This window comes from Nycticebus coucang, chromosome 17 (genome assembly GCF_027406575.1).
Source record: "Nycticebus coucang isolate mNycCou1 chromosome 17, mNycCou1.pri, whole genome shotgun sequence".
Lineage (NCBI taxonomy): Eukaryota > Metazoa > Chordata > Mammalia > Primates > Lorisidae > Nycticebus > Nycticebus coucang.
Genome location: NC_069796.1, coordinates 30,768,289 through 30,793,934, shown reverse-complemented (window position 1 = coordinate 30,793,934; position 25,646 = coordinate 30,768,289). Strand labels below are relative to the sequence as shown.

Below are 25,646 nucleotides of genomic sequence, written 5' to 3'. Positions count from 1 at the left end.
ATTACTATCAAAAGGTACAGCCTAGGGCCTGGCACCAACTGTCCTCTCCAAGGACACAGCAAGCATTTCACCACTGAATTCTCAAAAAACTAGCATCACCTGCCCCCAAATGTGAGATACGTACTCAACTAAAGCATGCGCAAGAGATTCGATGTTTTCTCGGTCAAGATTTGTTGTTGGTTCATCCAAGGCAAGGATGCCACAGTTGAGGCAGAATGTTTCAGCCAGGGCCAGACGAATGATGAGTGAGGCTAATACCTGGAAAAAAGCCCCTCAATGAGATGAACAGCACAAACATTCTCATCCCCCTGCAGTCAGGCAAGCAGACCTGGCATGATCTCCTTAGAAGGGAAAGGTGAAATGTCATAGGGTCACTGATGTTAGGTAAACCACTGCTCTTCAGAAGAGCCCAGCACTGTGACAGATACTTACACCTGTCCAGAAGATGAACCATCTGCCGTGTTTTCTCAGCTCACCATTGCCAATAAAATAAAAAGCTCAAAGCTGTGCTGATTCCCTGACCACAAAAAATCACATCAGCTATTACAAACTTGAAATCACAAGCTTGAAACTTATTACCATTTATCTGTTAACTAGAACCTGTGTCAGCTGACCATCAAGGGACTGTAGAAAACTGGTCAATATACAGAGGTGGTCAACATAAAGAACTAGGCCTACTGTACTGATAAGTACACGTGGTGCATGTCCAGTCTATAAAAGGTCAATGTAGGCAGGGGGTCAATGATGGAGGTTCTAGTGTAATAATTTTAATGAAGGTATAAGATTAACCTTAATTCTTGACCTGGCTATTTTATCTTCCTGACAGTGAGATTTGCTAGAAAATCTGGACACATTTTCCAGAGTTTTACATAGACTTTTTCTTTCTTAGAGTCATTTTGAAATTTCTATGTTTGTATGTATAATTTTAAGAGAAGGAAAAAAAAAATCAGAGGTCAAAGTATCAGGAGTATATAAGTGTGGTTTTATTTATTTACACTTACTTGTAAGAAATCCAAGTAACTGAAACTCTTAGGCACTTTCATGGTTACTACAAAACTAATACTAAAACTCTCAGATCCAACTGAAACCATCTGAGGGCACAAGGGACACAGAATTAAAAGTGTAGGACTATTCTGGGAAGTATAAACTGGGTTTGTATGAGCTGTAAATCCCCTCTCCCCCTGAATTTGTGAGTGGGAGGACATTAGTGAGTTGTTGATTTTAGAATAGTTTACACCGGGTGGCGCCTGTGGCTCAGTAGGTAGGGCACCGGCCCCATATACCGAGGGTGGTGGGTTCAAACCCAGCCCCGGCCAAACTGCAACCAAAAAATAGCCGGGCATTGTGGCGGGTGCCTATAGTCCCAGCTACTTGGGAGGCTGAGGCAAGAGAGTCGCTTAAGCCCAGGAGTTGGAGGTTGCTGTGAGCTGTGTGAGGCCACGGCACTCTACTGAGGGCCATAAAGTGAGACTCTGTCTCTACAAAAAAAAAAAAAAAAATAGAATAGTTTACACCTTCTCTTTGATGCCCAGGGCAGGCCAGCAGAATGCAAAGTCAGAGCCACAGCTCAGCCCTTTGAGGAACATGCACTTCCTTCCTGTCTTTGAATCCCACTGCTGTCAACTCTACCACCACTCTCTGCTGGCTTTTAGGGCCTCCGCAATTGGCAGGGTGAAGAGGCCCACCTCCACTAAACCATTTATTTGTCCTTTGTCTCTATATCAAAGAAATAATTATTGCTCATTAATTAAAAAAGCTATAGGGAATCTACTTTTGCTAGGAAAGTTTTTTTAATCTAAAGAGACCATGTTTTAGACCTTCTATTTTCTCATTTATAACTACCACTAAAAATCACCAAAGCAAGCAGGGGTACTGATACAAGTATGACATTTTTTGTAGACTGATTTAGATAGTCATCTGCAGAGCCTGAAAATGGATATCATCTGTCTGAGCTGACAACATGTACATATATGCATAGTGTGTGTTTAAGCAAAAATTGAAAACTATGAAAATAACTCAGATGATGTGGACACCCATTTCAGATTTTAAAATATTACTAAGAAAACCAGGGGTCTAGAGGTGTTATCCAATGTAATCTTCTGCTTTAATCTGAAAAGAGAAAACTTAAGAATCTATGATGTCTCTGATACAACCTGTGTATTTGCTCCTCAGAAATGCAAGCCCTGCTTTTCTGACTTTTTAAAACTTCATTTCTTTTTCTGATTTGCTCTATGCTTCATACCCAATGTAGGCTATCAACCCACAGCCTCACCTGAGCCAACTGACCCAGCCTTGCAGCTGAGTCTTTGTGTATGTGGTGGGAGGGGCAGAAGCACTGGTGGGTATCAAGGCCGCTGATTCTGGCAGACCCTTCTTTCAGATGGACTGTAGGCCAAAGACTATGCTGTGCTGGGGCTTTAGTCCTAAGGGGGAGCTACTTTCTCAATGAGATTCTCTTATTTATTGGACTGCTTCATCTAGCTTAGCCTAGGATTTGGCTTGCTACTTCTATGATGTCATTGATTCTGAAACATATCCTACCATCCCTATTTTGAGATCTCTGAAATTAGAATACACCTCATGGTTGTAACTGCCTTTCATTTCTGGTGGCACATAAAATGGTGTGTTTTATAGCTGATGATATAGTGACTTGATTCTGGTAAGGAGTGCCATGAAACAACAGTCTATACCTCCTTGTTCCCTTCTCTTAAAAGTCAAGTTTACATAGTGCTGCGGGAGAGGGTGGTCACCTTTAGGAGAGTGTAATGATAGTAGCTGAGCTTAATTCACTTTACCCGGCAACAGGTGCTTCCCACGGCAACAGGTGCTTCCCACCATTCAGGGACAGCCTGAGGTGCTTCCACTGCACCACCTGTTTCTTCTCGCTTTGAATTATTTGTAGAAGCTGGCTCCTTAGACCATTGAGATACCTGCCTTTTGTCCAGCACTGCACCGTCCTCGCATATCCAATGCTGTGTCTCCCTTTAGCATCACCACTCGGTAGTTATAATTCCGCCTTTTATCAGAAGCTGATACATTTTCATCAGCATCAGACCGAATTTCTATGTATTCAATATCTGACAGAGAAAAAGGAATATTTCAGAGGAATATTACACTCTATAGCCTTTTGTCATTTACAGCTATTATCAAGTAAGCCTAGGGAGAGCAGGTGAGGTTGACATTAAGAGGGGAAAACAATGGCTGGTTTGGAACATGTTTCTCTCGCTGGGAAGATTCAAGCACCGAATGGTCTTGCCAGAAGCAACCCAGATGCTCCAGCCCTCAGCCTTAACTCTGTCTTTCTTAGTTCCTCTATTAAGAGTTTCCTCTATCAGATAGTTTTCTTATCACAGTTTGCTTATCCCTATCTTCACTTCACAGAACCTATTAAGTCATCAGATAAATATAATGTCTACTGCAGTCAAATATGTAAGTCCTGTCAGGTTTTGGAATAGAAAACTTTACATTCTCTTCTCACTACAAGATATTGTCAAGATAAGAATTCTTAGAAAATCTCAAAGAGATGTTCAGAAAAAGGTCCACGGAGGTAATAATGGCATTATGAGAGGTCATATGGGGAAGAGCTATGGACAGGGCTTTGGAAAGAGCATTTGTGACACACCAGGTTAATTACCTTGTCCACGATAGGTACTTCGCCAAAGGTCACGAATAATTTTATTGATTTCCTCCATTTTCATACTGTGAAATTTCATTATTGCCCTGGAAAAGAAAACCATTGTATTATTTATACATATGTATGTGATATTAAAATATGTAACATATAAAATATAAATATCATAAAATAACTTTCCCCAAATTTTCAATAATAAAAGTAGAATATAGTAAAAGTTGAAAAAAATAAATAAGACCAAAACCTCACTGCTTGGCTAGTAGCAAAAATTGACAGGCATATTTTCAGCACCCCAGGCTAATTTATCTTTCTCCATTTTCATCCTCTGTGATACCAAAAATACCCTTTTAAGTAAATACTTAAATGCTGTGAAAGTTTCAGAAAATAGAATTTTTAGTAGACTTTCTTCTTCGGCCCTGATAACTTACTCAAATGACTGCTTCCACTCGTGGTCACTGGAAGCGGGAACACTTGCTGAATGGACGAAGGGAGTTAATTAGCCAAGGGGCCCTCAGTCTGAGGGAAGTAAGTGGATCTCTGGAACTTTAAGGGTTACCAAAAGCTAATCCCTCATGGTGCTTTTATCCCCCAGATTTGTGAGATTTTTACCAACCAGAAGTTTTTGTTCAGGCCAGGCACAGTGGCTCAACTCCTGAGCTCACAAGTTTGAGACCAGCCGGAGTTAGAGCAAGACCCCACCTCTAAAAATAGTCAGGCATTGTGGTGGGCGCCTATAGTCCCAGGCAAGAGAATCAGTTGAGCCCAAGAAGAGGTTGCTGTGAGCTATCACGCCAGAGCACTCTACCAGGGACTCTGTCTCACAAACAAACAAAAAACAAAAACAAAAACAGAAGTTTTGGTTCAGAAAGGGTGATTTAAAGGCTTAAGTTGGAGCTGAAATCTTATTCCGCCTTCATAATTACAGATTCCAAATATGTACTTCCATTTGGTCCTGGCATGCCCTGCCCCTGTCTCTAAGGTAGTATTTTCTAAACACTAAAAAGAAAAATTGTTTGTAAAAACAAAAGTAGCCTATCAAAATCTAACATGATTTTACTACAGTCTTAAGTCCTTAAGTCCTTTGGAAGCAAGTTTATGAACTAATAAATGTGGCACCAGTGATAAAAAGGCAAACATCACTGCCATCACCACAGAAAGGATGTGAGGCGACTTACTTCCATTTGCAAGCCTCTTATCTGATATATACAAAAAAAGAAACTGAATGTAATGCTACTGCCTCTGTAGAATCATTTCATGATTTTCTGGTTCACCAGCAAATAGAAAGAAATGACTCAACATAAATACATTTTAAATATCAGATGAAGGGTTCTGAAGTAGTAGAGACTGGAAAAAACCATATTCTACTAGTTGATTAGAATACAAGTCTCCATTTTCTACTTTATACATATATCTTAGCCTAACATTTTGTGCTCCTTTCAAAAAGAGATAAAAACATCTAAGTATTAAAAAAAAACAACAACTAAAAAACCAAAAACAAAAACTGCCTAAACAAAAAACCCAAAACTTCCTAGAAATATTCCTGGGACCAATCATGTAAAGACTCCTTTTCCATAGCTTTATCTATTATGATCCTGATTTTTCAAGTGACATTTTAGAAAAGGTATCTTCTTGTGTAAGCTACAAACCTTCAATAACTAACATAAACAAGCATTCCCAACATGGAGAATGAGCCCCAGGGAGGGCAGGCACGTCCAAGGCATGCACAGTCTCTGCCTTGGTTCCCTTGTACAAGAGGTGGCTCATCTTGGCCTGTGGGAGATCTGCTGAGACACAGCACTGTAGTTCAGAGAGAGAGATCTAGAACCCCCACAGGGTATGTCGGATGGAGCTGATGTCTACCTTTGGTGGTTGGACCATTTGCTTATCTTGTATCTTCTGTCTAGTGTGGTGTTTACAACCATACTATACAAGAGTTGAGGATGACAAAGGTAACTACTGTAATCTACCTCAAGGGACTAACAATGATAATAGTGGTTATTACTGATGACCACTTACCTTCTGTGAGACACAACTATGCTAATCAAACTCATTTAATCCTTGCAACGCTGGGAGTTAGATTTTGTTATTACCATTTACCATTAACAAAACAGATTTGATGAAATTAGCAATGACTAAGATCAAAGTGGCTAGGATATTAACTTGAATATGACTGTTAAAACTGAAAGGCAGTCAAAAATCCCACCTTTTAAAGGCACCAGACTCAAGACAGTTTTACAAGTGAATGTTATCAAATCTTCAAGATACATCTAGCTCTCAAGTATATAAAATATTATAAATAAAAATAGCAAAAAAAAAAAAAATACAGGCTATTTTGCTTAAGAAACATTCAGGCAGCACCTGTGGCTCAATGAGTAGGGAGCAGGCCCCATATGCCATGGGTGGCAGGTTCGAACTTGGCCCCGGCCAAACTGCAACAAAAAATAGCTGGGTGTTGTGGTGGGCACGTGTAGTCCCCACTACTCTGGAGGCTGAGGCAAGAGAATTGCCTAAGCCCAAGAGCTAGAGGTTGCTGTGAGCTGTGATGCCACAGCACTCTCCCAAGGGTGACAAAGTAAAACTCTATCTCTAAAAAAAAAAAAAAAAAAAAAGAATAGAAACATTCTAAATAAAACCAAATTTAGTAAAGGTGTTATAAAGAATATATTATGACCAAATAGTGTTTATCCCAAGAAAACAAGAATAATGAAACAGAAAAAAAAAAGCAATATAATTTATTACATTAGTAGGTTAAAAGAAAAAAAGATTATCCCAATAGACATCGCAAAAGCATTATATACAAGGTAACAATTTTGATAAAAAATCTTCAATAAGTAAAAATAGAATCTTTTTCACTTTATAAGGGAAAAAGAAATTTTTATTAATTTATTCATTTTTTGAGACAGGGCCTTACTCTGTTGCCTGGGCTACAGTACAATGGCATGATCATTGCCTACTGTGACCTTGAACTACTAAGCCTCAGCCAGTAACACATGCCACCAGGCCTGGGTAATTAAAACATTTTTTTTGTAGAGATGAGGTCTTACTATGTTGCCCAGGCTGGTCTGGAACTCCTGGCCTCAAGCAATGCTCCTTCCTGCCTTGGCCTCCTAAAGTCCTACGATTAACAGGTGTGAGCCACTATACCTGGCCTAGAAATTTTCTTAATCTGACAAAATGTCTCTGTCAGACATCCACAGCAAGCATAAAATTTAACTTAAAATATATAAAATGTTATTCCTAAAGCTAAAAACAAAAGAAAGATGCTGCCTATTGTGGTTACTCTAAAATAATATCCTGGAAATTGCTAATAATTCAGTAAGGCAATAAAAGTAATGAAGAATAAATGAAGAAAAGAAAAACTTGTCATTGATTATGCAGGTAATATAACTGTACACTTAGCAAATCCTAGAAAATCAACTGGAGAATTAAGACTAATAAGGTGGTCAGAAATAAATATGTAAAAAGTTTTATAATCGCATGGTGCCTGTGACTCAAAGGAGTAGGGCGCCAGGCCCCATATGCCGGAGGTGGTGAGTTCAAACCCAGCCCCGGCCAAAAAATGCAAAGAAAACAAAAATTTTTATTACCTAATAGGCAATATCAATGAGAAAGGCAATAGAAAAAGGATCATATTCACAGTGGCAATAAAAACTGTAAATGTCTAAGAAGAATCTAACAGAAAGGTACAGAATCTAGAGGAAACAGCTATAAAACCTTGCAAAAGGAGAAAAACAAATGATTTAATAGACACATTCTAAAAAGGTCCAAAATGGTAGATTAAATATTACAAAGATGTTCACTCTTCCAAAATAATCCTTAAATTAAATGTAATCCAAACAAAAATCCCAGCTAGATGAAAAAAAAAAAAAAAGTTAAGGGAACCCACAAACTGACTCTAAAGTTGATACAGAAGAGATCATGCAAAAGAATAAAATCATGGTACTGAAACAGGAATAAAGAGCTGGCAGAACAGAGGAAAATCTAGAAATAAACCTAAATACATATAGTTCATTTATAATTGTGACATTTCAAATCAGTTGGAAAGGTTTCAATAGAGTTGGAAGAAGAAAAAGTTAAAAATGATATCATTGCCCTTTGTCAATCCCCCAAATAAAATCTAATGAAAAGATTAAAAGTTAAAGTAAAATAAAACTATCAGAATGCATTTTTATAATTTTAAAATTGGGAAGGCTTTTCTAATCAAGGCACAGAATTAAGGAGCCATAAATAAAAAGACTAAAGATTTGACTACTTATGATTAAAAGTCACAAATGATACTATGAAGTAAGTTAAAGGACAAATGATAAACTAGGAATAAGTACGTGTATGTGAAAAGGATTAATATCTAGAATCTATGAAAAAGTGGTACAAATCAAGAAAAGTGACACCTAGGAGAAAATTTGGCAAAAAGATATGAATAGGCAATTCTTAGAGATACAAATAACCAACATATGAAAGGACTTTTACACAGTAAACAGGGAAATGATAAAGTGAGAACATTTTTTGTGCAACAGATGGACAAAAAATTAAAATGGCCAAGAACAGAATATGGACACAGAAATAGGCAGTTTCATAAACTACTGGTGGAAACATATACTTTATAAATGTTTTTGGAAGGCAATGGGTACTAACAAGTTAAAAATGTAACCTCTCACCCAGTAACTCCATTTCTATCAGAAAGAAGCTATCTGATTTGCACTATATGTAAAGATATATATTGCAGCATTAGCTGTAGAAGCATTTAAAAGCTTCCTGATACGTTCATGAATGTAGAACCATTGCAGAAGCATTTAAAAGCTTCCTGATACGTTCACGAATGGTCAAGGTAGGTAACATCCATTCTAGAATGTTATATAGCCATTTGAAATGAGGTGCTTACACAAATTAACATGCAAGATTTGCATTCACATTTTTTTTTTTTTGAGACAGTTTCAAGCTGTTGCTTTGGGTAGAGTACGGTTAGCGTCATAGCTCACAGCAACCTCAAACTCTTGGGCTTAAGCGATTCTCTTGCCTTAGCCTCCCAAGTAGCTGGGACTTCAGGTGCCCACCACAACACTCAACTATTTTTTGTTGTTGGTGGTGTGGTTACAATTGTTGTTTTAGCTGGCCTGGGCCGGGTTCGAACCCACCAGCCTCGGTGTATGTGGCTGGCGTCCTACCCACTGAGCTATAGGCTCCGCTAGCATTCATATGTTAAATGGAAAAAAAAAAAAGATACCTACCTTGTGATACCACTCATTTAAAAAAAATATAGTATTTATGTATATTGTATGTGATGGTATGGTGAGGGAAATGAAAATACGTCATCAATGTAATAATTCTTAAGTGTTGAATAACAGTTAGGCATTTTCATGAAAATGAACCTAAGTCTACCTTGAAGTTTGTTCTGTGCTTTACATAGTCACGGAGAATGGGGAGGCCCAAATATCTGTAACATAAGACTGAATGGGATTAGTTGCTCATAGTATAAGTGGTACACAATATTATGGTGCACCAAGGAAGGAAAAATTACATCTGTTTGGGAAGGACTTCATCAAGGTAACATTCTGAGGACAAAAAGCATAGGAAAATGTGAGGTGTCTTAAGAGAATAAAATTGTTCCGTTTGGTTAGAACATAGTAAAAGATGAAATGGGGGCTGGGCGTAGTGGCTCATGCCTATAATCCCAGCACTTTGGAAAACGAAGCTTGGGGGGCTGCTTAAGGCCAGGAGTTTGAGACCAGCCTAAGCAACATAGCGAGTGAGACCCTATCTCCACGAAAAATGAAAAACTAGCACTTTGGGAAGCTTGAGCTTACGAGTTGTCAGACCAGCCTGAGCAAGAGCAAGATGCTGTCTCTAAAAAAAAAAAAAAAAAAAAATCCCATATGCCGGAGGTGGCGGGTTCAAACCCAGCCCCGGCCAAAAACCACAAAAAAAAAAATAATAACAACAACAACAAAAAAAAGTATCCAGGTGTTGTGGTGAACACCTGTAGTCCTAACTATTCGGGAAGCTGAGGCAAGAGGATGACTTCAGCCCAAGAGTTTGAGGTTGCTATGAGCTGTGATGCCATGGCACTCTGCCCAGGGTGACAAAGTGAGACTGTCTCAAAAAAATAAAAATAAAACAAAAACGAAAAATTAGCCAGGTGGGGTGGTGCATGCCTGTAGTCCCAGCTATTTAAAAGAGGCTGTGGGGCGGTGCCTGTGGCTCAAAGGGATAGGGCGCCAGTCCCATATGCTGGAGGTGGTGGGTTCAAACCCAGCCTCGGCCAAAAACCACAAAAAAAAAAAAAAAAAAAAAAAGAAAAAAGAGGCTGTGGCAGGAGGATCACTTGAGCCCATGGGGTTGAGGTTGCAGAGACTATGATGACACCCGGCACTCTACCCAGGCAAATGAGTGAGACCCTGTCTCAAAAAAAAAAAAAAAAAGGGCAATAAAATGGGAAAGGCCACATATGGAAATCTTTCCTAAAATTAGAAGGGAAGAGGGACCACTACCTTAAGGAAGATTAACCTGGCAGAAGTATGGGGGTGGGGAAAGCAGCTCTGAAATGGCACTGGGCAGGAACCCTGTAGGACCTGACTGCTGACTGACATATAGTGACCCAATTAACTTAACATACCTTTAGCACCCCGATTTTACAAGTAGTTAACATTAAATGCTGTAAAGAATGACCTTGAAAGTCTAAGACCTTCTGCTGAGGCAAAGACTTTATATTTCATGGACTGGAAACCGTTACAAGCAAGTTTCCAACACTGCTAGTGCTTCAGCTTCAGCCCCACCACCTGCCTGGAGCAGTGCGTGTCTCTCAGTTAAAAGCACGTACTAACTCATGTGAAGTGGTTTTCACCTTTTTGTGAAAAATTGGTTCCCAAAAGAGTGAGCTTTCAGAAGCTTCTGAGATCTAAGAAAATAATAGTCTATAAATTACTCTTACATTTAAATACTCATGCAGGTCAAAATATCTCCTACGGCATTAAAAAAGAAAGAAAAAAATACTCATGAAGAGTCTGAAAGATTTCCTAAAAATTTCACTAACAATCTATTGTATTTTATGAGGAAAATGATGTCTTTGGTGGTACTTATATTTCTAGTTATCTATGAAAGTCTTATGATGTGATCCTCACAGGTGATTTGTGCCAGTGAAACATTATTTCCTGTTTGAAAGGAGGTATCACAAGGCTAGAATGAACAAAAAGACATGCCCGTGAAGCTATTTTATATGATACCATAACGGTGGATACACGTCATTAAACATTTGTCAAAACCAACACCAAGAGTGAACTGTATGTAAACTATGGACTTTGGGGGAGAGGATGTGTCCATGAAGGAGTATATTTATTTTTAACAAACGCACTAATCTGCTGCAGGATACTGACAGCTGGGGAGGCTGTATATGTGTTGGGGGAAGGGGTATATGAAAACCATAGGCATTTTCTGCTCAATTTTACTATGAACTTAAACCTGCTTAACAACAACAAAAAAACCTATTTTTTAAAAAAAAGCCATGGTTCAGTGTGGCACGTGGAGCTGCTTCCACCATGCTCCTCTTCCTCCTTCGCCTGGACACCTTCTTAGTAAAGCATCACAAGAATGGAGAGGCAAGAATCCTATGTGCTCAATTCTGATATGAGGACAACTGATGACCTAGTACATGGTGGGGGGTGGGGGAGGGGGAGAGTAAGAGAAGGAATGGGGGAGTCACAGTGTGTGACACACCTTTTGGGGGCAGGACACATTTATTAGAGGGACCTAACAAATGCATTCAACTTAACCTGGTTCAAAAAACTAAAAAAAAAAAAAAAAAAAAAAACAACCAACCAGCCGTGGTTCAGTGCAGTGTGTGGAGCTGCTTGCATCCATGTTACTTCCTCTTGCTCCTTTGCCTGGACACCTCCTTCACAGGTCAGACTGACTGAACTGTCCTTCAGCACCTCTTTGCACCATGGCTTCTGCTCATCAATTAGATGATTTTCCTTTTGGTTCTGAGCTATCCAACTGCCTCCCACATTTGGGCCTTTAATGAAAAGCTTCTGTAAACCTCTGAATTACTTTCTTCCTGAGCAAATACAGGTTCCAGCTTGATGTCACAAATGTAACAGCATCAGAACAGAAGTTCAGGGTTCTTGATGCTTTCGGGGCCATTTTTCTAATCTTTTCAAGACTTAGTCACTAGCACAGAACACCTCACCTTCTGGGAGAAGATCTTCCCAGCTCTTGCCTTTTCCCCATTCAACCTACTGAGGAAGATTAGTTACCATGTGGAAAACTGAAGTGATTCTTAAATTTAGAAGTGCACATAAAATGTCAAATCTTGAACTGGTTTCCCCCATAGTCTCATGCTATTTCACTGAATAAAACATTAATTGCAAGGGCCAAATACAAATATGCTTTCTAAAAATCATACATCCTAGTTCAGAAGTATGGTAAAAACTGTTAAGTTAATGAAAATTAAGTTGGGGAAAAAAGCAGTAAAGATGGGTGGCGCCTGTGGCTCAGTGAGTAGGGCGCCGGCCCCATATGCCGAGGGTGGCGGGTTCAAACCCAGCCCCGGCCAAATTGCAACAACAACAACAAAAAAAATAGCCGGGCGTTGTGGCAGGCGCCTGTAGTCCCAGCTGCTCGGGAGGCTGAGGCAAGAGAATCATGTAAGCCCAAGAGTTAGAGGTTGCTGTGAGCTGTGTGATGCCACGGCACTCTACCTGAGGGCGGTATGTGAGACTCTGTCTCTACAAAAAAAAAAAAAAAAAAAAAAAAAGCAGTAAAGATTATAACTACAAAAGACTTTTGTTTTTTGAGACAGTCTCAATTTGACACCCTTGGTAGAGTGCAGTAACATCATAGCTCACAGCAACATCAAACTCTTGGGCTTAAGTGATTTTCTTGCCTCAGCATCCTGAGTAGCTGGGACTATAGGTGCCCACCACAATACCCAGCTATTTTTAGAGACAAGATCTTGCTCTTGCTCAGGCTGGTATAGAACTCCTGACCTCAAGCAATCTTCAGCCTCCCAGACTGCGAGGATTACAGGAGTGGGCCACCATGTTCGGCCCAAAAAACATTTTCTTTTCCTTTTTTTTTTTTTTTTGAGACAGAGTATCACTGTGTCACCCTTGGTAGAGTACTGTGGAATCGCAGCTCACAGCAACTACAACTCTTGGGCTTAAGCGATTCTCTTGCCTCAGCCTCCCAAGTAGCTGGGACCATAGGCACCCGCCACAATGCCTAGCTATTTTTTGTTGCAGTTGTCATTGTTTAGCTGGCCTAGGCCAGGTTCAAACCTGCCAGCCTCAGTGTATGTGGCTGGTGCTGTAACAACTGTGCCACAGGCACCAAGCCCCAAAAGACATTTTCTAACACTATACACGTATCATCCTCACCCTTATATTTAAAACTGTACCAGCTCAGCATCTGTACCACAGCGGCCAGGGCGCCGGCCACATACACCAGGGCTGGTGGGTTCAAACCCGGCCCAGCCCTGCCAAACAACTACAACTACAACAAAAAAATAGCCAGGTGTTTTGGTGGGCGCCTGTAGTCCCAGCTACTGGGAGGCTGAGGCAAGAGAATCGCTTAAGCCCAAGAGTTTGAGGTTGCTGTGAGCTGTGATGCCATGCACTCTATGGAAGGCGACATAGTGAGACTCTGTCTCAAAAATATAAAATAAAATATAATATAATAAAAACCCAAAACTGTACCAAACGTGCTGAAAAGTTGGCTATGACCATTATTATCCATTATTACATTGGATACTCCACCCTACTTATCACTATGGAGCTTCTTATGTCCCTACATTTGGGCTAGCAGAAGCCCTCCTGCATAAGGGAAATGGTATATTCCACTGAGTATCACTTTCCAAACTAACAACAACTTTTATCATGCAGCAAAACTCAAAATCCCTAATTGGCCAAATTTGAATTATACTTTTAAAAGTGACCTTTTTTTCTAGATAAGACCCTTTAAAACTATTAAACAAATTTCCTAAAATCCTTAGACTTATTCATCTAACTTTCTTTAGTTAGACTCCCAAACATCAGCTTTTAAAATTCAGGCAATGGTTCAACCACTACAGCAAGATAAACCCCTTGCTTAAAAACAAAACCTGCAGCAGGTGTGAAGTACCACTGGCTATATTTCGGTTTTTAACCTACCCTCTTGATACAGAAAATACCGATGGGAAACCTTACTGAATCCATGGTCAGGATGAAGATAGTGGCTTTTGGGAGAGCCCTGAATAAAGCCTTCATCTGAAGTTCCCCTTAAATGCAAGGACCCAGGCTCTGAGTAGCCTCACAAGGCCAACAGCAGCCTCACAGAAAGCTGTTTGCCTTGAATGTGAAACTGTAAGCTATCTGTTTCCACTGAGTCTCAGAAGAAGTATGACTTAATATGCAACATTCCACATCTGGGAAAAAATGAGAGTGGAACATTTTGGGTACAGGATAGAACACTATATCTTGAGTGATAAATTCCAAAATAATTTAAATTGACGTATTCTACCAGTAATGTATTCTACCAGTATGGAGTAATATATTTTCAACGATGGATGTTTTCCCCCTTTTTCATTTACTGTGTCTCTGACCACTGCCAATGCTCATACTAACTGATGTTTTTAGATGATTACTAATTATAGATGGTAATCAGCTTTTCTTGAAAATGCACTGCTAATTTCCTGTGTTACCTTAAATAGATAGCTGAATGTAACAATTACACTGACTGCATGCTTTATTCTAAGAGGTGAAACAATGAGGGAAATTTTGGACCTTACTTTCTTCTGAGTGAGAAGGCAAATTTAGGGCTCACAGTATACACCTTGAAAAGGCTACTGTTTGCAAGCATAAGCCCACAAAGACTCAATTTTGGGAAATTTGTACTACTTCTTTTCTTCTCATTTAGAAGAATCATCTGATTACCAGGTAAGGAACTCAGTAAACAGCCTGGTTTTGTTCCTTAAGCAAGTTTAAATTGTTGGAAAGAACCCCTGTATCTCCCCACCTCTGCCCACCACTGGCTGGCTCCGTTAAGCCCCCACACAGGTCCCTACCCTGCTCAGTGTGATGCCTCTGTGATTGGGGCACTTTTTTCTGGTGAAAAGCTCTTCCTTCCTTATTCAAGGCCCAGGCCAAATACAGACTTCAGACTGCCAGCAGTTTGGAAGAGGGACCAGGAGTGATAATCCTATTTCCCCAGAGCCTGACAAGAGAGGAACAGAGCAGGGATTATCGAAGTAACATGTACCTTATTGTGGGAATTCCTCCTGTTCCTGTTATGACTGGCTCTCAGATATGCAGGGAAAGCTGGAAGGCTCCTAGGTGTAGTTTTCAGTTAATATTAAGACATATGAAACCCCAAGTCTGTAGGTCAGGTACTAAAAGAAAGAAGGGCTGACTTTGCAGCAAAATACTTGCCAGTAAAATTTAAAGCAAAAACCAACCTACCTAACTTGGCCCCTCAGTCCCCTCTAGTTATGATCCCACTTTTTGTTTTTCACAGCAGAAATTTTTAGAAGAATTATCTATACTCATTGTCTCCATTTCTCTCACCCATTCTCTCCTCACCCAACTTCAACCAGGTGTCAATTCCAACTGTGCCAATGACTGCTCCCTAAAGTCATTAAAAACCTCCAATTTGCCAAATCCAAGGGTCATTTCTCAGTCTTCATTTCATTTGAGCTCCCAATAGCATTAGATTCTTGAAATATTTTCTTCACTCGGCTTTCAAGATACCACATCTTTTATTAGATTTCTCACCTCATAAGCTGTTTATTGGACTTGCAAACAAAATAATTGTTGTGACCTTTTCTTTCTCTATCTACTATGGTTCCATATGTAATCATCCCATGGTTTTAAATACCACCTATATGCTGATGATTCCCCAATTTGTACTTCTCCCCTGAACCCTAGACTAGATTATTCAGCCAACAGTCCACTTGAAACCTCTATTTGGAAATCTACTGGGACTCCAACATAGAACTAACGAGTTTCCCTCCCCAATCCTACCCATTTCAAAGAATGGCAACTTGTTCCCCCAATATCCTGTTGCTCAAGTAAAAATATGTAGGAGTAATCTTTGATTCTTTTCTTTCCTTTTCCTCCCCCACTCTCAATGCAGAAGCAAGGCCTGCCAATTTTAATTCCAGAACAAATCCTAAATCCGTCTGCTTCTCTCTATTTCTACTGCTCCCATCCTAGTCCAATCCACTACCATTTCCTGGGTTACAACAGTCTCCTCACTGGTCTCCTTGCCTCCACTCCTGCCCTTTACAATCCAATCTCCACATAGCAGCCAGTGCAATTTCTTAAACTTTAACTTAGGTTATGTTACTTCCCTGCTTCAAATCCTCCATTGACTGCCCAAAGCAGTTATAATAATCAGAATGTTTGCCAAAGCTGTAAGACATGACATATTCTGGGAACCATTTATCTCTGTGTTCCAGCCATGCTTGCCTTCTTCCTGTTCCCTGAATATCTCCTGTTCTTGCTGGCCTTGTGGCCCCTGTGTGAACTCTAACCAAATGCCTACACCTCTGCTTTTTGCGTATCTTGCCCCCTTTCAACAATCAGATGTCGGCTTACATGTCACGTGCTCAGAAAAGGTCTAGCCTTAGAAAAGGCCTAGATTAGGCCCTCAGTTACTCTCACATTGTTCATTTTTATTGTAGTATCCGCCATTACTTGCTATTTTCTTATCAATTTTATTTCTTAATTCTGTTTCTTCATTTGTATATACTTACTATCTAGAACAGTATTAAGCATATAAGCGCTCAAATAGTCACTGAACAAAATCCTTCTGTAACAATATATATTATCTACATATACACCTAAGGAGTTATAATATTAGTTTTTTAAAGATTAAAAAAAGGTCACTATGGCAGCAGCATGTCACACTGGGAAAGGAAGGCTTTGGTTCTGATATCTAATTTTATCTTTACCATTTAGCTGGGTAATCTTGGGCAGGCTGCTTAATCTCTAGTGTAAATACTTGCCCTTTATAGAGTTAGACGAAAGAATTAAATTAGATTATGGCTATCTCATAGTAAGTATTTAACTCAGTGTCTCCCCTGCTCAGCTCCAGCCCTCAGGAAATTTAATCTCTAAGTTTAATTTTTTAGGAATGACAGAAACTTACATTTTCTTAACAAAGTTAGTTTCTTAGTGCTATTAAAGAACAGCAAGTTTAAGGACTTAAAAGAATGGAAATGACAAAGTTGAACTAAATCACCTGTGAGTTTTCCTTATAACTGACTCTGTATTGAATGCTACTATGGATTTTTTAAAATTTCATTTTATAGATGAGGAAACTAAATCTCAGGGTGTTTAAATAATTTGTTAAATATCATCAGTCAGGATTTAAATTGAGGCAGTTTCCAGAGACACACTGTCCTACTTTCTAATACCTATTTTTATTTTTTTATCACAACCAATTGATCTTATTCCATACTGCAGGCTTTTGTTGATACAAATCTGTTTTGATTTGTGTCTCTTCAAATAAACCTACAATGAATGTCCAGATCCCAGCAGGTACTAGATTTCCCATGCCTTAACAAATGTTTAAAAGTCTATTGGATACATAGTGTTTGTTACTAAAGAACTAAAAAAAAACTCAAAAACCTCCTAGAGGTTAAGTGAGGGACCTGAGAAGATGAAAAGGATAATTAAAGGGAAAAAGAAGGACAAATATGTGTGTGTGTAGTCTACTGGTCAAGGTTTCTTTAATAAGTTTTGCTTACGTTCTTGTTTCAAAACCTTAAATTCCCAGCCTAACAAATCATTTTAAACTGTTGGATCTAATATCTAGAAAAGATGTCAACATTCAAGGAGGTTAAAAAACAAAAGTTCCATATGATGCAGACATACAATTCCACGAGCCTCTCTGGGCCCTGGAACACTGTAATGTTATTAACCTATCTGCTCACAATGAAATATGTACATGGAGTAACCCTCAAAGAATTGTTTTAGAAGTCAAACTTATTCCACCAAAAATCTTAGTAAGATTTATTTTTTCAAATAACATATTAAAATAATTGGCTTATTCCCAGTATTTCACAGTAAATGGATCTGACTTGTCTTAAATGATTATGTACTACCCAAAACCTACACATGCCAAAGTTATGTCTAGGCAATTCTGGGGCCACCTTTGTTATCATTAACTAAAAGAGTCCTCATACTGAAACTTGAGTTCTCCTGTCCTCCTGAACCTGGTGGTCTGAATGCCACTGCTGAGGTTAGTCTACGGACTACATTCTATCTGACTATGCTCTATTTCAACCAGTGTGTTGTGAAAAATTTTCAAGATCATTAAAATTATATTCAAAAGAAGTTAAAAGCACAATAAATATATCCTTTTTCTTAACTGGTTTTTTTTTTTTAATTAACGTAATTTAAGTGTGCTGTGGAAGTTTAACTGTAGGTTCAAGTGTGCCATGAGATAAAGAAGGTTGAAAAAACACTGCTCTATCTGAATCCTTAAAAGATACCTTCTCTGTGTAGTTCTGTTAGTGTTGAGGAGAATATTTTCCATTCCAGAAAAACAATAATAAACAAAATCTAAGGTAACTGATTATTCTGCCACAAACAATGGGAAATGCCAGATGGATTTATAACAAAAATTCTTTTAAAGTCATAGCTGAGCTCCCAAGAAAGAATGAAAAATTTTTATATGACAGAAACAAAGATGGAACTGAAAATCAGAATGCTCAGTGTGTAATCTGCTGCAGAAACTGAACTTGGGGTTATTATTTTCTTAATGAATATGAAAGGACTAAATTCACCAGTTAAAAGACAGACATATTGGGTAAAGATAATTCTCCTATATGCAGACTATAAAGCTGTAGTAATTAAGACAGTGGGGTTAATGGCACAGAGAAAAAGTGACCAGTGAAGTAGAACAGAACTACAACCAACCCATGCCCTATGGAATTCTGGTATGTGACAGAAATGACACTGTAGATCACTGAGTAAAGGACTGACTGCTCCATAAACAGAGTCAGAACAGCTGGTTATTCGTAAGGGAAAAACAAATCAACTTAGAATTAAATACTTAAATGTGAAAAGCAAAACTTAAAACTTTTAGAAGAAAATACAGGAGTAGGGAAGGATTTCTTTTTTTTTTTAAGTTCATGTTTACTTTATTAAAGACTCCATAGCCAGGCAAGGTGGCTCATGTCTATAACCTTAGCACTCTGGGAGGCCACGGCCAGTAGATCGCCTGAGCTTGGGAATTTGAGACCAGCTTAAGCAAGAATGAGACCTTGTCTCTAAAAAAATAGCCAGGCATTGTGGTGGGCACCTACAGTCCCAGCTACCTGGGAGGCTGAGGCAAGAGGATCACTTGAGCCCAAGAGTTTGAGGTTGCTATGAGCTATGACGCCATGGCACTCTACCAAGGGTAACAAAGAGTGATGATGTCTCAAAACAAACAAACAAACAAAAAAACCTCCATAAACAAGGTCCATAAGATAATATGATTATGGGGAAAAAATGAGCATAGTTAATTAACTCTACTTAGAAAATAAATTATTTTCCTAGATACTAAATTGTAAGGAAAAATATATATTCTTCATCCATAGAATACATGGAATGAATGCTTACAAGTTTCATAATGAGTGCCTCATTATTTAAATCAGATCACAAAAAGCAACTGTGAGATTCACTCGCCAGTAAGAAATAAAATTATTATTATTGTACTTTTCTGCACAGTTCTATTTTTTCCTTTTTTGAGCAATTTTCCATTCAAGTGTATGCTGGGTCTTTTGTACCATATAGTATGCTTTCCATATGTTGATTTACGACTTTATCTGTAATTCCTGTCTGCCCAAAATATATAAAATTGAACTGTTCACCAATTTAGAATCAAAGTAGTCCAAACCAAATTCCCCAAAGATATTCTACTTTGAGAATCAAAGGAGTCCAAACCAAATTCACTGTAGATACTCGGTTTAAAGGGAGGTACCACCTGCTTCTTGCTACGTCATATCTCAATCAACATTTTAGAAGAATGGGTGTCCCTGAAATTCAGCAAATCCTGTTTGAGGATTACAACCTAATTGTTCCTCTGGATTCTCACTGAGAATACTCAAGATACATGCAGCTTTTATAGAGAACATGGTATGTGAATTTGTTTTTCTAAAATAACTTGGAAGAGAATCCTCTGTGTTCTGATCAGGGTTATCAGTGCTCCCCACAATATCAAATGGAAAGATCCCTGTCATTATCTCAAACACCAAAAACTCACCAGTCATCACTGAAACCATAATCATCTTCTCCCTTTTTTTTTTTCTTGAGACAGAGTCTCACTTTGGTCAAATCTGTAGAGCATCATGGCATCATAGCTCAAAGCAACCTCAGACTCTTGGACTCGAGCAATTCTCTTGTCTCAGCCTTCTGAGTAGCTGGGACTACAGGCGTCTACCACAACATCTAGGGATTTTTAGAGACAACCTCTTGCTGTAGCTCAGGCTGGTCTCAAACTCATTCAGTTAAGGCAATCTGCTCGCCTCAGCCTCCCAGAGTGCTGGGATTACAGGAGTAAGCTACCCTGCCCAGCCCTATAATCTTCTCTTAAAATTTCAGGAACAATGTAATTAGGAGTATCACAGGGAGTATTGGTTGTATCTCCTGGCTGTAATCCTTCTATACACGTCATAGTCACTGAGTATAATGTGCCCTTCAGAGTCCAGTAATATATTATCCAGTTCCAAATCTTTAGATATTATCCCTCACTCAATGAAAATAACTTAATGCTAGACTGAATATAATCTGGTACTTTTTCAGGAAGTTTTGTCATTGCATATGAAACATTAGATATTCCAGGGTGATGCCTGTGGCTCAGTGGGTAGAGCGCCGGCCTCATATACCGAGGGTGGCAGGTTCGAACCCAGCCCCGACCAAATTGCAACAACAAAAATATAGCTGGGCGTTGTGGTGGGCGCCTGTAGTCCCAGCTACTCGGGAGGTTGAGGCAAGAGAAATGCCTAAGCCCAAGAGCTGGAGGTTGCTGTGAGCTGTGAAGCCAAAGTGAGACAGAGACTTCACAACAAAGTGAGATTCTGTCTCTTAAAAGAAAAAAAAAAAAAAAAAAGATATTCCATTTATATATACTCTGTCTGAAAGCAGGAATGCAGCCCAACAAGAAAAGAGTGATCGGATGCCTGCTCAAACTCATGCTTCTCTGTCTGTACCCAATCAATATTCTCAGCATCATCGAAAAGCTCTTTTTTCACAACAATATACATATGATAGCCTATTTTTTTTAAATGTTTCATGTTTTCTCTAAAAAAACAGTGGGTATCATTTGGTTGATATTTAATTTCATAATTTAAGTTAGCACATGTGTGTATACATGCATTGATTTTTCCAGTCTATGCTATATATGAAATATCACAGTTGAAAAGAAAAAACAGGGGGAAAGATGACTTATATATGCTAGTTGATATTACAATAGGAACAAAATCTCCTATATAATACTTACTGGTCAAGGGTCTTATAATAAATGTCCAGATCCTTGTTCACAAGCTCTGTTGTTCTCATGACAATCATCATTTCTCTATACTTTTCCTCAGCATCACGAAACTGAGGTTCTCGAAGTTCTCTCTTAAAATGAATAATTTCTTCCTCATAACCCTTCTGTCGTCCCAATGCCAAACTGTGATTTCTTTTTATATTTTCTATGTTCTCTTCCAACTTTTGATGCTCACTATAAAAAGGGAAAAAGACAAATAAGGACAACTTATTAGGAGGAAAAATCAGAGATCTCTTTAAATAGATAGGTGTCATTCTCTACAGCAATCAGTATATGATAAGAGTCTCTCCTTGATTTGTATTTTTTTTTTTTTTTTGCTGTCAAGGCATCAAGATTTATTGGAAAGCTACATACATATTGAAACACCTTTATACACATTTTCCCCATTATAAGATTACAAATATACAGACATGAGTTCTGTCAGAGTTAGCCATCTTGAGTACTAGAAAAAAATGATAGAAAACCTACTACCTGATTTCGCCAATTAAATTGGTGTTCCCCATTTCCAGTAATAAGCACAATCTCATCCAGCTTCCCAAGCCCAGCTCCACAACATACACATTCAATGTTTTCCCAAAGCAGCGTTGATGCTCAGATTAGGGACAGGATGGGTAGGGACCAAATAAACTCGTCCAAAACAACTTTGTTTTGTGTAGTTCAGGAAAAATGGGGAATAACAGCAATTCTCTTCAACAATAAATCTGCGGTGGTTTTCTTTCAAAATTAATAATTAAGTACTAAACTGTCCTTTTAGTCAAAGCAATGTACCTAAGCCAGGAGAATGCAATAAATAATGATTATTTTTCTTCTTGCCAGACTGAGAAGGGAGGTACTTTAGCAACAGTGCTTCAGATTGAGAGTTTAGTCCCAAGAAAGGTCTCTCTGGCTCAACAGACTATCTAAGTGGACAAAAATATGGAAGGCTTCACGAATTTGCGTGTCATCTGCACAGGGGCCATGCTAATCTTCTCTGTATCGCTCCAATTTTAGTATATGTGCTGCCAAAGCAAGCACTCCTTGATTTGTATTTAAGCTTTCAGTACTAAAGAAAATTCTCTTCCTTCCAAATCTCTGTAGCACATAGATTTATAAATAGCTAATTTTTTTTTTTAAAGACAGTCTCATTCTGTTGTCCCCGGCTAAAGTGCCATGGCATCAGCCTAGCACACAGCAACTCCAAACTCCTGGATTCAAGTGATCCTCCTGCCTCAGTTTCCCAAGCAGCTGATGCTACAGGTGCTCGCCACACAACATCTGGCTAATTTTTCAAATTTTAGTAGAGATAAGGTCTTATTCTTGCTCAGGCTGGTCTTGAATTCCTAAGCTAAAGTAATCCTCCTGACTTGGCCTCCCAAAGTGCTAGAATTATAGGTGTGAGCTGCCATGCCTGGCCTTGAATAGCTAATTTTCATGTGCTAAACAGAAAAACCTCACATGCGAGCACTGAGAAAGTACCTGGGTATTAAACACTGACTAAACAAAGTAACGCATTCTTAGTCAGTACAATTACAAATTCACAAATTTCTGATTATGAACTAAGAATGGACAACTACCAACACTGAGAAGTTTTGAATAATAGGCCTAGGCATCATTTTGCTTACAATGTCAAAGACACAATACAATTTTATCTAAATTAAATTATTAATTTTCTGCACTAAAACTTATAAAAATTTTGACTCCTCTATGAAAACAAAATTTCTCTTTTGCAACTATAAAAACTTCATAAAACAAAGAAAAAATACCCAAACTTTTCTGATAATTTGGCAGAGTATACAAATTTCAAAGCATGCCTTAAAAATTTTAATTTATTTACCAATCACTTATTAACCACCCTCTTTATGTGCCAACCATTGCTCTCAAGTTTATGAACATCCTCACAGAGTTGTCCTGATTATGTTTTGCTGACATTTCTGTCATGTCCTGATTGAAGGTTTGAAAATGATAAGTTGTTCCTAATAGTGTGAATGAATGTAAAAATCATAGTTATGTACCTATCACAGAAAGAACTTTAAAAATACCTGACTTTGGTCATAGAGCAAAGAATAAATTATTTCATTTAAAAGTTTTTTCTAAAAGCTTTACTTTCTCAGCTTGTCAAAGAAAGCATTAACACTATATATGACATTAAAGAGTTGAGGTCTGGGAGCTAGGATAGAAGGGTCAAAGTCCTGAGTTTCATCATTTCTTTTATGATTTTTCTGGTTCTCAGTGGCCTAATACATAAAAAATGAAGAGGCTGAAGACAACAAGCTCTTCCAGTTACAAAGTCTGATTTCCTTGATGTATGAAAGAGATTTTAAATAGCTACACCAAGAGTACCTACAATAACACAGGATTAACTATTTGTTAGGTTTTATAAATTAACTTAAAACTTCACCTTATTATATTCTTTAGTTTTTCTAAGCATTCTTTGATTCAGATTTCTGTATAAATTCAAGAAGCCAAATGAAAAATCTACAGGAATGAGAAGCTTAGATTTTACCAGTTGAAGTGGTTCAAAAATCTAAGTATCTAAGGACTATGGCTAGTATAACCTTTTAGACCAGACTAACCCCCTTTCATTAACCAGGTTCTTAAAGAATTCCTAAGGCAACAATAAAGCAGACACAGTAGGAACAAAATCTTTTCTGTTTTACTACAAAGGTAGCAACTACAATAGGTACCAGTAAGAACAGATAAAGGAAGAATCAAGTTCATCAGGAAATAAAATGCTCTGGTGGGAACAAAATTACAACTGGGCTCACTGACACATCACTCTGGCAATAACTCCCCTGGTAATCATACAGACTGACCCAAGCAGGCTCCATGGCCACACATTCTTTATGTTCAGGACCACCATTCTGTGCATCAGGTTAGTAGATGTCTGGGGACTCGGCATGTTTAATAGTGAATAACTATTGCTCATCACCATGGTGATTACCAATTCTACATTACTGCTCCAGTAATTCAATTCTTTTTTTTTTTTTTTTTTGTAGAGACAGAATCTCACTGTACCACCCTCGGGTAGAGTGCCGTGGCGTCACACAGCTCACAGAAACCTCTAACTCTTGGGCTTACGCGATTCTCTTGCCTCAGCCTCCCAAGCAGCTGGGACTACAGGCGCTCGCCACAACGCCCAGCTATTTTTTTTGTTGTTGTTGCAGTTTGGCCGGGGCTGGGTTTGAACCCGCCACCCTCGGCATATGGGGCCGGCGCCCTACTCACTGAGCCACAGGCACTGCCCAGTAATTCAATTCTTAAGGCCATGAAAAATATTTGTATCAAAACCTGTTCATCTTCCTATAAGTCTCAAAGGATACTAGACTGAGGCCTAAATTCTTTTAAAAACAGATATTTAATATTCTTCACATTTCAATAATAAAAACCTTTATTTAGACTACAGACTATTTTTTAAAACATACTTTTTCATTTGTAAAACCTGCATTTGTCCCATTTCCTTCAAATGTTGTTTTCTTTCTTCTTCAACTTCTCTCAGTTCCTCATTTCTTTTTCTTAAAGTAAGGTTATCCTGCAGCCACCTTTCTTGTATCTAAATGTGAATATTAAATCAGTTAACAAAAATAACCAAGTTACTAACATGAGACCATAACTGACAAGTGCTGACAGTGCTTATTCAGAATCATACTAATTTCTTTCTTTCTTTTTTTTTGGCAGTTTTTGGCTGGGGCTGGGTTTGAACCCGCCACCTCTGGCATATGGGGCTGGCGCCCTACTCCTTTCAGCCACAGGCACCGCCCAAAATCATATTAATTTCAACAAAGGGACAACAACCCAATGAAAAAGAATCTGAATAATCTGAACAGTCCTTCCCCATTCAGAGTCACAAGTGCAACAGCTCTCACAGTACAGTTTTTACTGTACTTTTCTGACCACGATCAAAAAAACAGATCTCACATTTGATGGGGAGTCTCAAAAGAAGTGATTTGAACATGTATCCTTGTATACCTATTTACTTATAAGGTATTAAAATGTCTACTAAAGTATTATTAAATTATGTTCATTATAAAACCTATAAAATAGAAATTTTAAATGACATAAAAAAATACAACTAGACATTTTTAATCTTTAATACCTACACCATGTGGCATTATGCCACAATAGAGCCTCACTGATCTAAAAGATCACAAAAGATAAATAGTATCAAAGTCTCTCCCCACTTTTTCTTCCATTTGTCTCCTAAAATATATCATGACTGTTAGATACTGTCAGATACAATCTCTACCTTTGGGTTGACAATGATCAGTAAAAAGTGCCACAAAAGTAGTATATACCTATAAACTTTTTCATACACTCCTGGTTATTGAATTGAAATTGTAAAAACTAGCTGTTCTGGTTGAGTATCTTTGTCCTTAAAAAGAGATACAATCACTTAGCAGCTGCAACACCACAATTACTTCGGTAGTTTTCCTGGTGATTATGATAAACTATGTTGTAGGAGACAGACAACTTATAAGTTGACTTGTTGAAATTTAGAGACAAAATTTTTTTTTCTGCAGAAACAATGGTG

The 25,646-nt window shown here is 38.4% G+C and overlaps 1 protein-coding gene and 1 non-coding gene across 4 annotated transcripts in view; both read right to left on the bottom strand.

Moving 5' to 3' along the window:
• RAD50 (RAD50 double strand break repair protein) overlaps positions 1 to 25,646 on the bottom strand; it is a 98,202-nt gene that overhangs the window by 1,647 nt on the left and 70,909 nt on the right. For all 3 annotated transcript variants that reach the window (XM_053566928.1, XM_053566929.1, XM_053566930.1), the window contains 5 exons: positions 24,541 to 24,668; positions 21,089 to 21,313; positions 3,635 to 3,720; positions 2,935 to 3,077; positions 125 to 258 (listed from right to left, as the gene is read on the bottom strand). In XM_053566928.1, the coding sequence (XP_053422903.1) occupies positions 125 to 258; positions 2,935 to 3,077; positions 3,635 to 3,720; positions 21,089 to 21,313; positions 24,541 to 24,668 (716 nt within the window). The remainder of the gene's footprint in view (positions 1 to 124; positions 259 to 2,934; positions 3,078 to 3,634; positions 3,721 to 21,088; positions 21,314 to 24,540; positions 24,669 to 25,646) is intronic.
• Positions 22,049 to 22,153, bottom strand: LOC128569358 (U6 spliceosomal RNA). Its single transcript, XR_008375321.1, has one exon. It is a non-coding gene; the product is annotated as a U6 spliceosomal RNA (small nuclear RNA).